The 15659-nt window shown below is 23.2% G+C and overlaps 6 protein-coding genes across 6 annotated transcripts; 4 read left to right on the top strand and 2 right to left on the bottom strand.

Annotated features, from left to right (window-relative positions):
• Positions 1 to 15: 15 nt before the first annotated feature.
• On the bottom strand, positions 16 to 246 carry DICPUDRAFT_22820 (uncharacterized protein; the record flags this gene model as incomplete). The annotated part of the gene is made up of 1 exon (XM_003284024.1): positions 16 to 246. A coding segment is annotated over one exon (231 nt), but the record flags the coding sequence as incomplete, so codon positions are not given.
• Positions 247 to 1590: 1344 nt separating this feature from the next.
• On the top strand, positions 1591 to 2273 carry DICPUDRAFT_10731 (uncharacterized protein; the record flags this gene model as incomplete). Its single annotated transcript, XM_003284048.1, has 4 exons — positions 1591 to 1633; positions 1784 to 1879; positions 1943 to 2114; positions 2198 to 2273. Coding segments are annotated over 4 exons (387 nt in total), but the record flags the coding sequence as incomplete, so codon positions are not given.
• A 1064-nt stretch (positions 2274 to 3337) lies between these two features.
• DICPUDRAFT_75071 (uncharacterized protein) lies at positions 3338 to 4007 on the bottom strand (the record flags this gene model as incomplete). Its single annotated transcript, XM_003284023.1, has 2 exons — positions 3338 to 3594; positions 3638 to 4007. The coding sequence occupies 2 exons, from the start codon at positions 4005 to 4007 to the stop codon at positions 3338 to 3340; spliced, it is 627 nt and encodes a 208-aa protein (XP_003284071.1).
• A 1391-nt stretch (positions 4008 to 5398) lies between these two features.
• DICPUDRAFT_75070 (uncharacterized protein) lies at positions 5399 to 11169 on the top strand (the record flags this gene model as incomplete). Its single annotated transcript, XM_003284047.1, has 2 exons — positions 5399 to 5479; positions 5545 to 11169. 2 exons carry the CDS (start codon positions 5399 to 5401, stop codon positions 11167 to 11169), a joined length of 5706 nt encoding a protein of 1901 aa, XP_003284095.1.
• A 2127-nt stretch (positions 11170 to 13296) lies between these two features.
• DICPUDRAFT_23835 (uncharacterized protein) lies at positions 13297 to 13560 on the top strand (the record flags this gene model as incomplete). Its single annotated transcript, XM_003284046.1, has 1 exon — positions 13297 to 13560. A coding segment is annotated over one exon (264 nt), but the record flags the coding sequence as incomplete, so codon positions are not given.
• A 455-nt stretch (positions 13561 to 14015) lies between these two features.
• Positions 14016 to 15657, top strand: DICPUDRAFT_45215 (WD-40 repeat-containing protein). The gene is made up of 3 exons (XM_003284045.1): positions 14016 to 14266; positions 14332 to 14480; positions 14566 to 15657. Exons 1-3 carry the CDS (start codon positions 14118 to 14120, stop codon positions 15525 to 15527), a joined length of 1260 nt encoding a protein of 419 aa, XP_003284093.1. The 5' UTR covers positions 14016 to 14117; the 3' UTR covers positions 15528 to 15657.
• The last annotated feature ends 2 nt before the right edge of the window (positions 15658 to 15659 follow it).

Below are 15659 nucleotides of genomic sequence, written 5' to 3'. Positions count from 1 at the left end.
TGGGAATCTTTCATGGTTTTTAAATTCTAATAGCTTGCAACTTTGTGGAATATACTCTTCAATAATTTCTTGGTTAAATTTCCTTCCAAATACAGCTTTTTTTAGGTGGGGTGGTAATACGCCCACTTGAATTGGATGGTTGAAATGGTCACCCAGATAAAGGGTCTTTAGGTTTACTGGTAAAACATTTACACCTAAAGGTTTGTCGAATTTGTTACCAAAGTCTATATAGGTTATAGAGTCTGGAAATATTTTTTCTTGGATGATTTGTGGTGGTTCGTTTCTTAATAGTTTTTTAAATGCACCCAATAAATTTCGAGAGTACTCTGTAAAGGAGTATGGGTCGAATAGCTCTAGAGATTGTAAATTTGGGGGTAATATTGATTTGTTATTTGAATTTATTAAATGTGTTGCATTGATATAGAGGTTTTTTACATTGGTTGGTATTGTTTTATTAAATTGATTTTGTTCTTGTGTTTTATCAAGTATTATTTGTGAAATCTTTTCTAATGTTGGAGGATAGTCAATGGTTTTTTTTATTGAATTGGTTTGAATATATATTTCTTTCAAATTTGGTGGTAATATTATATTTGCAATTTTATTACAATGAAGTGTAAAATTTGATAAAGACTTTAAAAATGATAGATCTGCAGAGATTTCTATTTCTTCAAAATTTATTAATGTAAATGACTTAAGTTGACTTGGTAGAATATTATGATTAATTGTTAATGGTGTTTTCTGCATAGATGATTTGAGATCTGTAAGACTCTCTGGTAAGGCAAACTCTTCAATTCCAACATGTCTATGAATATGTAGCTTTGTTAAACTGCTTGGCAATGTATTTCTTTTTATTGGATAATTGTAACCACCAATTAAAAGCTCTTTTAAATTTTCTGGTAAAATACTGGCTGTTAACTCTGGAGCATACTCTGAATCTAAATCGATTTTTAAAACCTTTAGATCTTTGGATATATTAAAATTTGGAAAGAATATATCATCTCTAACTACACAATTTGTAACCCATGATGGTATATTAAATGATGAAATAAATATATTAAATACCTCTATGATTTTAATATTGTTTGGTAACTTTGATTTTAAATCTTGATCAATGGGTTCTAATTTTCCATCTATATACCTATCATCATAATAATATTTATTAATGTGAACATTATAAAGGTAATCTTTGAATGGGAATTGTAATAATTCTTCTGCAGTATCAAATATTCTTTGTTTATAAAAAATATTATATAATTTTAAGTGTTTAAAAATGATTGATCTAATATAAACATTATTTATTACTAATTTAAATAATTTTTCTCTATTATAATTGATATTATCTATTTTACTATCTATATTATAAATATTGTTCATATTTTTGATTATAATTCCAATTTTATCTTTTGTAATCTTTCAAAAATAAACTGTTAATTAAAAAAAAAAAAATTTTAAATTTTAAAAAAAAATATTTTTTTTTAATTTTTTTTTTTCTAATTAAAATTCAAACTTTTATTTTCTAATTATTATTTTTTGAAAATTTTTATTATTTTTTTTTTATTATAATATATAAATATAAAATAAAAATAGATGTCATCAAGTATATATTTAAATATATATGATTTGTACCCAAAAAGTAAAAAAAAAAAAAAATAAAAAAAAAAGATTAAATGTTTTTAAAAATTAAAAAAATTATAAAAAAATAAAAATTAAATATAAAAACACATCACCAAATCCATTTATACTTTTTTTAATTGGGAATAATTAAGCTGATTTTATATTTTAGTTAATAGAATAGGTGACCATTTGGGTTTAGGTATATATCATACAGGTGTACAAATAAATACTGAAAATTACATAGCTGAGTATTGTTTTGGTTGTCGTAAGTATATTTAAATAAAATATAAATATATATTTATATTTCAAATTTTAATTAATTTAAAAGATCCTTATGATTTTAGTGGAGTTTTTCTAGTTGAGCCTAAAAAAGCAAAAGGTTTTATTTTTAGAGAAAGTATATATATGGGTGAAATTAACATGATACCTGCAGATTTAGATCGCTTAATAGAAACAATTGGAAATGAATTTACAGGAAAATCATATCATTTTTTAAAAAAGTAAGATAATTCTTTATACAATTTTAGATCTATCTATTTCTATTATAATTATTATCTTTATTTATTTATTTTTTTATTTATAGAAATTGTAATTCATTTTCAAATGAACTTATAAAAAGATTAATAAACAAGGAAATACCAGTATATTTAAATCGTTTACCATATTACCTTTCTTTTATTTTACCATGGTCTAAAATAAATGATATAGCAATTCTAAAAATACAACCACTTTATTATCATTTTAAAAAAACTAATAACAATAAACTACATTTGTAGTATTCAAGTTCAATCACTTTATGTTACTATAAAACTAGATTATATACTATTTTAAAAATAGAGAATAATAGCAACAGAAAGATTCAATAAAATTTTATAAAATAAAATATAATACACAAAAATAAAATAAAAAAATAAGTTACAAAAATTTATAAAATCTTTTAATTTATTAAACTTCTTTATCTATTTGAATTATTCTGTAAAAATTAATGATACTTGACTATTTTTATATGATTAATATTAATTATACTTTTAATTTAATTATTATAGTTAATCATAATGATTTTTTGAAACTAAAAATATTAATAATAGTTTTTAATATGGTGATTCTGTTGAGGGATTGTAGTGGTGGTGGTGATGAATTATGAGCTTTTAAATAAAAATCATGAATGAGACCCTTTTCTGAAATAACTGGAATTGAACTCCCTAAGTGGTGGTGGTGGTGATTTGACTGCGAGCTTTTAAATGAAAAAATGGATTTGAAACAAGAACATTCTGAAACTGAAAATAGTGAAATAAGTATCGAAATTAAATATTAGTTTCTATAATATTCAAAGATATTAATTATGTAGATATAATCTCTATTGTTACCTAAATAATTTAATAAAATAGATATTGGAACATTTAGAATATTTTTTGAGCTTTTTTCTGTTGTGCATAATTTCATTGAGATTAGATTTTTTCTTTGATGATACACTTGATAACTGTTTTCAACTTTATCGAAATCATAAATTGAAATATTTGAATGGAACGATAGTTAATAATCTAGTCTTCCTCGATTTCAAAATGCGAGAATGGAAAGAAGATGGTGAATTATTAAATTTATCTCCATTGATTTCAATATGAATCAATATCCATAAGGTTATCAATGTTTGGATCTGATCTATCTTGATAAAATAATCTTTTCTTCAAAGCAAAAATTATGATAACAACCTAAATATGAGACTTCAATGGTCTTCATTCTCTTTAAAATCTGAAATTTCGCTATTCTCTTCAATATCTGAAATTTCAATATTTTCTTCCTTATCTAAAGTTTCTGATTGACCTTCTTCAGAATTTAATTTCTCTAATGCTTCAATGTGTTCAATTGAAAGCTGGTTTAATACTTGACGTTCTGCTTCAATCTTTTTTTCAAGTAATTCGATAATTTTATCTTTTTTCAATATTTGCTCTTGTAATTGATTTGAATTTTTAATTTGATTTTCTAAATTCAATTTTGATAGAGTCTCTTTCTTTAACCATTTTACCTTGTTTAATATCATGGGCTTGGAATGATTGTTTTTGTTGATTTATTAAACTAAATAATTGTCTAATTTCAAAGGATTGGTCATCATGAACTTTAATTAATTTTTCTAGCTCATTTTTATTTTTTTGATCTTTTAATTCTTGTTTTTTAGATTCAATTAATAGGTTATTATGTTGGATTTTTTTTTCTATTTCTAATTTAATTTGATGTTTTAAATTTGATATCTTTAATAATTGATCTTTTTCTAAATCTTTTTTGGCTTGTTGTTGTTGTTTTAATTCTATTAAACGGATTGAACAATCATATATAAAACCAATTAAAAAACTAATGGCTGCAATAAAAAAGAAAATTACCAAATCTGAAAAATCCATTATTTTATTGAATTAAAGAGTGGTTGATGTGATTTATTTGATGTGTTGAAAATTATTGGTGATATTAAATTTTATTATTGAATAGAATACTATAACAAAACAAGTATGTAATTATTTGTATATTGATTAAATAATTAAGAAAAAAGAAAAAAAAAGTTTCTTTTATATTGTAAAAAAAATGAAAATGAAAATTAAAAATTAAAAATTAAAATATTAAAATTTAAAAAAAATAAAAAAAAAATATGAAAATTACCACAAAAAGAAAAATGAATCTAAAGTGATTATAATAAAAAATGGGGGTTATAGCCACCCAGTTTTTATATGAATTTAAACAATTGTAATCAAAATAGTAATAAATTTATGTAGATCCAAATAATTATAAAAATAATAATTTACATTACCCAAAAATTTCTTTATTGGGCCATTTTTTTCTTTGAATGTAAGGAATGAAATTCATGTTAATCATATTTTTAAATTATTGATTAATTAATTATATTTTTTTTATTAATTATCATAAAATGGGTTTATTAATAATTTATATTTTATTTGAAATTTTTTTTTTATATTTTGTGAATCCACCTTTATTTTGTATTATTTGTTGTATTCTTTTTAGGATTGATTCATAAAGATTATCAATTATTTCTTGATTAATATTTTTCCAAATTCATAACAATTAATAGATTGAAATTATGATGTTGGTACCAAATTAATAAATTCTTGATAATATTAAGAAATGGTGGAATAAATATACTCTATGTTTATTTTTCATTATAATCAGTCAATAATTGGGTATTTTGAATGGAGCAATTGTCTTGTGAAAGGAACATATCATCATTTAAAATTCTTTTTTTTGTCATAAACTCAATAGCCTTGTTTTATTATTTCTAATTTGTTATAGAGACCTACTAAATTTGACCTGAACTATGAGATTGTACATTTAAAATTTATTTCTACAATATCTTTAAATTATGTCCACTTTCTTGCAGTTAAGAGGACACCTGAAGATTTATAGCGCTTAATAGAAACAATAGGAAATGAATTTACAGAAAAATCTTATTATCTTTTAAAAAAGATAAGATATAGAAATTGTTATTTATTATTTATTTCTATTATATTAAATTTATTATTTATATAGAAATTGTTATTAATTTTCAAACAGCTGTTTATAAACAAGGAAATTTTGTTACAAAGTTTAAATTTTAATAAATCATTGATTTGAAATTACTTTTATCCCTTTTGTATTTTTATCAAAATTTCTTTGTATAAATCTTAATAATTTTGATTTAAATGAAAAGTTTAACAGATTCGCAAAAAAAAAAAAAATTAGAAAAAAAATTTGTTTTTTTTTAAATTTTTTTTTTAAAAACTTTTATTTTTCTTAAATTATAAACATGATTATTTACTATTTAATCTTTATAATTTTTTTTTTTGTAAATATATTTTTGAGTAATATTATTTCACATATTAAAAAGGTAAGATATAAAACAAATCCATATTTATATTATAATATAATAATTTTTTTTTTTTTTTATATCAGACGGAAACTAATATATGTGATGAAAATCAAGAAATTCTTTCCAAATATGTCAAAGAAAATTTAAATGACCCATATCAGATTCAAACTAATATATACGAAAATCAAGAAAATCTTTCCAAACATGTCAAAGAAAATTTAAATGATCCATATTATCATAAAATTAAAATAAAGTTAAATAAAATTTTAAAATCAAATAATAATAATAATAATAATATTAGTCAAAATATTGAAAAAATAATAACACATATTAAACCCCCACAGCAACTATTAACCAATCCTTACATCCAATCTGAGTTTTTACATTCACCCAATAAAAACCATGAATTATTTAATTCAATTAAAACAAATTTAGAAATAATTGAAAAAATAAAAGATGATATTAAAAATAATAGTGATAATAATAGTAATAATAAAAATAAAAATAATAACGATTCAATAATTAAGGATTTATCAGCTCTTTTTAATCAATACAAAACATCACATGAATCATTTATAGAAGATATAACAAATATTGCCAATGAATCTATAAAATTAACTGGAAAACCTGCATCACATAGAATTTTAAAATCTCCACCGTTATTTATCAGTGAAGATTTGGAATACTATCAAGTTAAATCATTAGACCGAGCCTATAAAATTGTATCGTATGACCCAGTAGAGCTTAAATATAAAAAGGAAAATAAATCAGGAACTAGCTATGTAAGTTTATTGGATCAAGTTTGTTACAAAATCGATAATGGATCTCATTTATTAAAACCAGCAAAAGAATATGCAATATATCAATTCAATAAATTATTATTCCCAACATTACTTCTCGTTTCTCCAACTCAGTTATTTGTTTTAGATAATTTAGAAACTTTTTCAAATGATTCATTACCTCCGGATATTAGGAAACAATTAGGAGAAGAAAAAACAAACTATGACGAATATTCTATTCCAAAGCTTTTAGAAAAAGCTCCACACACTTATAAAATTATAGAAAATGGTTTACAAAACGAAACAATTTTTATTCAAGCATCATTAATTGTTAAAGGAGAAACACTTGAGAATTATTTAAATCGAGCAGATACAAACTATAATCAAATTAATTTGAAAAGTTACAGTTCACATATTATATCAAGTTTATTATCTATTCAAACAGACTACAAACCAGATAATCTTATATTAGAAGAAAATACAAATAATATTATTGGTATTGATAATGATGAGTCATTGGAATCAAATGAAATCGAAATATTACCAAATAGTAACAACAAAGATGCTTATACTAAGGTCGGTAATATATTATTTACACTCAAAGAATTAATGATACAGCGAATCGATGAAGATGTCAAAAATCAATTTATTCAACACACACCATCACTTTTTATTTTAAAATGGTTAAAACTAATTGAAAACAAACAATCAAACTATGATGAAATAATTTCAAAACTACTGGATCCTTATGAAACTCATTCCCAACATCAACTTCAAAACAATTTTAGAAATGAATTAAATTTACCTTTAATGTTTAATAGAGGCTGGATAACTTTAATGTTTCAAAGATTTAAAACAATAAGACAACATTTAATTTCAAATCCAAACACTACACACCAAAAACTATTTGATTTAATACATCCACTTTTAAGTATTTACTACACACTTTTATCAAATATATATTCAAATCCATTAGATATCATTGGTTCAATAAAAGATGAAAATGAAAATGAAATCTCAAAAATTCCATTTAAAAAATTATTAGAATTAAATAAATACTCATCATATATATCCGAAGAAAAGATCCAAGAATCAATTCATAACTTAGCAACTATTAATCAAGAGAGAATATCCATTACAGATGCAATTAAAGAACTAGTATCTCAAACCGATTATAATGACTTAATAGAATGTAAATCTTCATATGGTGTAAATGAATGTGGTCCATTTTGTAACACTGGTTGTAAAACAAAAAATATTATTGTAGAATGGTTAGAAATCGTATATTCAACATATAATGGAAAAGATGATAAAGTTCCATTCCATGATTCTTGGTATCAAAATAAAGATCATTTATTTAAAAGATTATTAAAATATGGTACATCTATCAATTGTATCGAACTAGTTGTGAAATCATTGGACATCAAAATTAATAACGAAAACTATTTTGCAACTATCGTTGAAAGCGAAATACTAAAGAATCCAAACAGCTGGCACTTGGTCGAATTTTTAATCAATTATTTTAATTTAGATATTGAAAGAATCGAAAATGGATGTACACTATTAGATCTATCATCATCAAGTTACAATTTCAATGTATTTATAAATTTAATTAAAATGGGTGCTGGAAAAAACTCAAATGGAATAGATATTAGTGTATTTTATCAAACATTCACACATCAACAAAAATTAGAGTTAAAACCTTTCTTAACAAATTTATTTTTAATTAATCCAAAAATCACATGGTATATTTCATTAAATCAACTATTCCCTTTAGAAAATACAATAACAAACAATAATAATAAATCACCAAATTATTTAGAAACAGATGGAACATTAAGAAGAGTAATATCAGAAGAGTATTGTGACAAACTATTTGATCAAGATGGTACACCAAAGAAAACAAATGATAAAGGTGAAAGAGCAGTCACACTAATTGAAGATGAATATGGTAATGGTATCTATTTAAAATTCAAACCACAATTCCCAGGTATTGAATATGCAGTACAAATACTATCAGAACAACTATTTGGTGAAAATTTAACAACATTTTGTGAATTGGGATCAATTAATTCAATTCCAGTATTATTATCACAAAAAGTACCAGGGGTGGTTTTAGTAGATATACTAAATCAAAACCCAAATATAACTAATGAAATTGAATCCTCAAATATCTCAAAGCAAATAATATTATCAATAATTATCAATAATGCCGATGGTAATTTGGGAAACTATATAATTGTACCAAACGAAAACAACTCACACAATAGGACCATTTATAAAATGTTTTCAATTGATAATGACCAATCATTTATGCCATCAAAAGCTACTGGATTATTAATATTCTCAAGATTTTCCAAATCGTTACAATCCGACACTGTATTATTTTTATTTGATCAAATGAATCATGTTGTGCATCAAGATATTATCGATTGTTTTAAAGATTTAGATATTTACAATGTTTTAAAAACATGGTTAGAAAACTTAATAACTTATCATAACAAGATGTTAAAACTATTTTCATCAAAAAAAAAAGAATTAAAACAAAATAAAGAAACTATTATTGGAGTATCTTTTAACAATGGAATGATCATACATTTATATTCAAAACTTAAACGTTTACAACAACTTTTAAAAGATAATTCAAAAGAACCAACTACTCACCTAGATTTATTAAGTACTTTAGAACCATTGGTTGCAAATAGATACAAATCATATTTAAATTTAAATATATCAATAAAAGAAAGATATAATAAATATTTCAACTATAAAAATCCAACAATCCAACAATTAACATGTACAACACACTCATCAGCACAAATATTACAATCAAAAGGTATTCCAAATTCAAATGATATCATTTTAAAACTATGGGAAGAAGAATATAGTCCATTAAAAACCTTAGGAGAATTAAACAATCAAAACAAAAAACTAAAGCATTTATCAGATCTCATACTAAAACTATATCAAAAAGAATCATATATTATATCAAATTATGACATCGAATGTTTATTAGAAGCAGATTTCAGTACTATTACACAGCATCAATTTATTATACTTTCTGAATATTTAAAATTAAAAGAAATATCAGTTCTCATTTTTAGAAACAGTCAAATAAAATTTAATTTACTCCACTCTAACCTATTCAAACAAATTGTTCCAAATTTACTAAATAAATTTAATCCACTCAATCAATTTAATTTAGACTCAATTATCATACTCGATTTATCTGGATGTGCCGGTTTATTTAATTTAGGAATCCAAGCTTACTTTTCAACAATAGAATTTAACCTATTAAACAAACTAAAACTTGATAGGTGCCCACAACTTTCATCTGTTTATATTTCAGCTCCAAATTTAGTTTTTTTAAGTGCCACCGAATGTAAAAAGCTAGACAATATTAATATCAAAACACCATCTATTAAATATTTAAATGTAAAAGGTTCTAAATTAACAAACTTTGACATTTTTGATTTAAGTCAACTCGATAAATCATATAATGCATTTAACAATTTAGAGTACCTTAACATATCAGAAACTGAATTCTCAACCATCAAAATTAAATCAACCAAATTAAAATGTTTAGATATGTCTTTAATGAAAAAATTAACAACTGCATATTTAGAAGTACAATCAATAGAATCTATTAATTTCAAAGGATGTAAATCATTAGATCTAATATCAACAATGCAAAATAACTACGATATCAACTTTAATTTAGATAGACTTTTAAATCATCCAGAAACTATTGAGAAAATTAAAGATGAATACTTTTTAATACCAACAGACTCATATCCCAATTATTATTTAATTCTTAGTAATGATTCTTTGACTAAAGAACATTTATTAGAAAGATATAATATTCAATTTAGTGGCAACTCATTATGGCCCTCAAAGATTATTTTATTCAATACCATGCAACTTGATTTATTTTATTCAAATAATCAATTTTTTCGTAATTATTTTCCAAAAGCTCTATATCTCAGTCAAGGATTTAATGATCTTTTACTACCTAATAAAGATACATCAATGGACATTTTAATTATAGGTAATATAGGTAAACCATTGAAAGAAGAATCAATACCAAAAAAATTATCCTTTTTAAGATTCAATAATTACAATCATCCATTAAACCCATCGATTATTCATAAAAACATCAACACTGTTCAAATGTATACCTATGATTCAAACTCACCAAAAGATCAAACAACAATTAACTACAACAACTTTAGAAACACTTTATATATCAAACATCTTCTTATTTTCAAATCAAAATATTGGTATTGTTTTAATGGAGGACCAAAACTAATAGGAAAACATGGAAAAATTGAATTAGATTTTCCAAAAACACCAAGCTTAACAATTTTTAATAAATCACCGATAAAAAAGAAAGATTTTAAAGAAATGTTAAAAATCCGATCATTAAAAAAAAATGTAAAAATTTTAGAATATTGGGATAAAATTAATACAACATATGAAACTATTCCAAGCGATATAGAATATTTATATTTAGGTGAAATTGAAGGATCATTACTAATCATTCCAAATACAGTGACATCTATACAGCTTTGTTATGAATTTAATCTTAAACTATCACCTGGAGTCATTCCTGACTCGGTAACCTCTATCTATATAGGAGATATTAAAAAACCATTACACCATGGATCAATACCAAACAGTATTACCCATTTTAGTGTATTCCGAGGATACAAACACTCATTAAAGAACATTATACCAGATTCAGTAACATATTTATATCTCGAAGAATTCAAACATCTAGATCAAATAGTATATTCACTACCAAAAAATTTAAAAAACATAAAGCTTGGCTTCACATTGTCAAAAGACCCTAAAATTTCAAAATACGGATTCATTTTAGAACAATATATACCATTTTTAAATTTAAAAATAAAAAGATTATATAATTGATGAATACAATCGATATTCATCCAAAGATAAGTAACATTTCAAATAATTAGAATGATGAATACAATCGATATTCATCCAAGGAAAACCAAAATCGACCAATACTGGACAAAATTAGATCTAAGAAACGATTCAAATAAATGTATAAGTACAGAACAAGTTAAATAAAATGCAAAATCTAGAGGCATTGTTTTATGAAGTATCATCACTGGATATTTCTGGAATCAATCATTGTTTTTATGAAATTATTACATCCATAATTAATAATCCAAATATCAAATCAGAACAAGAATTAGCCCTAATTGAGCAACAAAAACAGAAGCAAAATTATTGTGATATATTATAAAAAACACAAATAAAAATATATAAAGACATATTTAAGAATGGTCTTTTTAATTTCTTTATTAATAATAAGTGATTTTCACCCACCCACTCAAAAAAAAACTATTTTTTTAATGGTTTGTTTTTTAATATTTTGTGAATCCACCTTTATTTTGTATTATTTGTTGTATTCTTTTTAGGATTGATTCATAAAGATTATCAATTATTTCTTGATTAATATTTTTCCAAATTCATAACAATTAATAGATTGAAATTATGATGTTGGTACCTGATAGAAGCCAAATGGTGGAATAAATATATCCTCTATGTTCATTTTTTCATTATAATCAGCCAATAATTGGGTCTTTTGAATGGAGCAAATGTCTTGTAAAAGAAACATCATCAGTTAAAATTCTTTTTTTCTGGTAAAGTTCCTCTATAACCTTGTTGAAGTTTTTTTGAACCTTGAATCGATTTTTTAGTTTCCAATTTATAAGAAAATCGTTCAATTCCGGTCTCATCAGCAAAAATGAACCTTTTCCAATTTGGTACTCTTTTGCCTAATGATATTTCGGTAAGAAAATGTTTATAATTTTAAAAAAAACATTATTACTTTGTAGACCTACTAATTGAAAGATTTAATTGAAAGTTTTTCAAAGATATCTTTTTATTTAACCTAAATTATTACATTAAAAATTAATTTTCTACAATGTTTTTCAATTCGGTTGTCCGTCTTTCTTCTTCTACCAGGTATTGGATTTGCTTCAATTGTCCCTTTTTCTGATTTTTTTTAACTGTGGGTAATTGCAATATTTCTGCAACTTTTTGATGACTTTTCCCTTCGCGAAATTTTAATCATTTTTCTTTACTATAAAGAAAGCGTCGTTGTTTTTTTTTTGTATTTTTTATGAATATTCTGTCTTATTTGTTTTTTAAGTTGTCTGAAATCAAAAGATGATTATAGAAAAGTTTGTTGTAAAATAAATGGTTAAGCAAAACAAAAAAAATTTTTTATAAATTAAAAAAAATAAAATAAAAAAAAATTAAAAAAATTAAATTTGGTGTAAAATGAAAAGTTGGTGTAAAAAAAAAAAATTTAAATTTTTGTATTTATTTTACAACAAACTTGTTCATTTATTTCTTTGAGTTTTTACCATCAATTTGAAACATAAACCATCATTATATGTTTCTTGTAGATCAGCTAATAAACAAATTATGAGGAAAACAAACACCTGAAAAAATAATAAGCTTTAGGAAAAAATTAAAAGTTGGTGTAAAAATAAAAAAAAATTTTTTTTTTTTTAATTTTTTTTTAATTTTTTAAATTTTTATCTATTTTTATTTATTAAACTACAAACATTAATGTCCCAATTTGACAGAGTACGAGGACAATTTGTTCCAATATTCTAAATTTTCATGGTAATAAAGTAATTACTTTAAAATGATTAATCTAAAAAAAAAAAAAAGTTGATATTGTTTCATATCCATTTTGTTCATACCAAATTAAATTTCCCATATTAAAATTTCAAAATTGTTTATTTTATTTTTATTTTATTTTTAATTTTTTATTATTTAAATTTTTGTATTTATTTTTATTTTTATTTTTATTTTTATTTTTATTTTTATTTTTATTTTTATTTTTATTTTTATTTTTATTTTTATTTTTATTTTTATTTTTATTTTTATTTTTATTTTTATTTTTTATTTTTATTTTTATTTTTAGTTTTAGTTTATTTTATTTTTTTTTGTAGCATAATTAGGAAAATGAACAATAAAAAACATAATCATAGATTTATCAGACGCGACGTTTATGACCAATATTGGAGTTTTGAATTCAGAGAAGACTGTACAAATGAATGTCTGCAAAGTTATATACAAAAATTAGAGCTGGATGTTATTAGAGCCCAAACTATTTTAGATGTTTACAAGTCACTTAAAGTTCCAGAAGGTGGTACTATTCCTAAATTTAATTTTGGAGATGTAATGTTCTATTACCAAGAAAAAGATGATGCTATAAGTAATAAAAATATTCAAGATTTGTTTAATATTAATTTATCAAACCTAAACTTTCCTGATTTAACAAAAGAATCAGAAGAATCAGAAGAAGAGGAAGAAGAAGAAAAAAAAGAAGAAGAAAACAATAACACAGAAGAAAATGATAGCTAAAACTCATTCATCTTTTAAAAAAAAATTATACTTGTGTTAATATATCTAAGAAACGATTCAAATAAATCTGAATGTATTGGCACAGAACAAGGCAAAGAATATGTAAAATCTATAGAAAAAACAGAGGCAAAAATAAAAAATTATAATTTTTTATAAAAAACACAAATAAAAAGACATAATTTAATAATGGTCTTTTTAATTTCTTTTTTTATTTATTAATAATGTGATAAGTGATTTTCACCCACCCGCTCAAAAAAAACTTTTTTTTTTTTTTTAATTTTTTAAATTTTTTTTTTTAAAATTATTTTTTTTTATTTTCATAAATTTTTTTTTTTTTTTTTATAATTACTAATTTTTTTTTTAATTAAATAGAGTTATATTTAAATATTTATTTCATTGTATAATTTTTTTGTGTAAATATTTAAAACACTATTGTTATTAAATAAATAAATATAAATTAAAAAATGTCAGCAAATGAAGATGTAGAAGAAAAAGTTATTAATGAGGAATATAAAATTTGGAAAAGACACACCCCATTTCTTTATGATATGGTAATTACCCATGCACTTGAGTGGCCATCACTTACTGTAGCTTGGTTACCTTCAAAAACAACGTATGTATGATATATAAAGTTTCTTTATTATTTTTAATAATTTATTAATATTTTTTTATTATTAGCCCACCAAATAAACAATATTGTATAGAAAAAGTTATTTTAGGTACACATACATCAGATGAAGAACAAAATTATCTTATGGTAGCAAAAGTTCATTTACCAGTTGATGAAGCTTCAATTGAATCATTAAAATATGATGATTCTAAAGGTGGTAAGTAAATTTAAATTTTATAAAAAAAAATATTTATGGATTCATTGTTTATTAACATAGTAATAATAATAATAATAATATTTAGAATTAGGTGGAATTGGTAATGTTTCAGAAAAGATTGAAATTGTTCAAAAAATTAATCATGAAGGTGAAGTAAATAGAGCAAGAGTTATGCCACAAAACCATACAATTATAGCAACCAAAACAGTATCATCAGAGGTTTATATTTTCGATACAACCAAACATCCATTAGAGCCAAATCCTGATGGTAAATGCTGTCCAAATCTTAAATTAACAGGTCATAAAAAAGAAGGTTATGGTATTAGTTGGAATCCAACAAAGGAAGGTCATTTACTTAGTTGTTCAGATGATCAATCAATTTGTATGTGGGATATAGCAGCAGCCTCTAAGAGTGACTCAACATTAGAAGCATTGAATATTTATAGTGCACATACCTCAATTGTTGAAGATGTCGCATGGCATTATATCCACGATAGTTATTTTGGATCAGTAGGTGATGACAAGAAATTAATGATTTGGGATACACGTTCAGGCACCAAACCAATTCACGCTGTAGAAGCCCATGCATCTGAAGTTAATTGTCTTTCATTCAATCCATTCAGTGAATTTTTAGTTGCAACTGGTTCAACAGATAAAACTGTAGCTCTCTGGGATATGAGAAACCTCAACAATCGTTTACATACCCTTGTCTCACACACTGATGAAGTTTTCCAAGTACAATTCTCACCACATAACGAAACTGTTTTAGCAAGTTGTGGCTCTGACCGTAGAGTAAATGTTTGGGATCTTTCAAGAATTGGTGAAGAACAAAACAATGAAGATGCTGCTGATGGTCCACCAGAACTCTTGTTTATACATGGTGGTCATACCTCTAAAATTTCAGATTTCTCTTGGAACCCACACGATCCATGGTCTATTGCTTCCGTTGCTGAAGACAATATTCTTCAAATTTGGCAAATGGCTGAAAATATTTATAACGATCAAGAAGATGATGAAAAACTTTCCAACTCTCAATTAGGTGAATAAAATAAATAATAATATTTATATATATTTTAAGCAAAATAAAAAAGTTATAAAAAAAAAATAAAAAAATAAAAAAACCAATAAATAATAAAAAAAACAAATAAAAATAATACCAAATTTGGTTTCGTATATTAA

This window comes from Dictyostelium purpureum, assembly GCF_000190715.1.
Source record: "Dictyostelium purpureum unplaced genomic scaffold DICPUscaffold_18, whole genome shotgun sequence".
Lineage (NCBI taxonomy): Eukaryota > Evosea > Eumycetozoa > Dictyosteliales > Dictyosteliaceae > Dictyostelium > Dictyostelium purpureum.
Note: the sequence above shows the minus strand (reverse complement) of the source record. Positions and strands in the feature narration are given on the sequence as shown.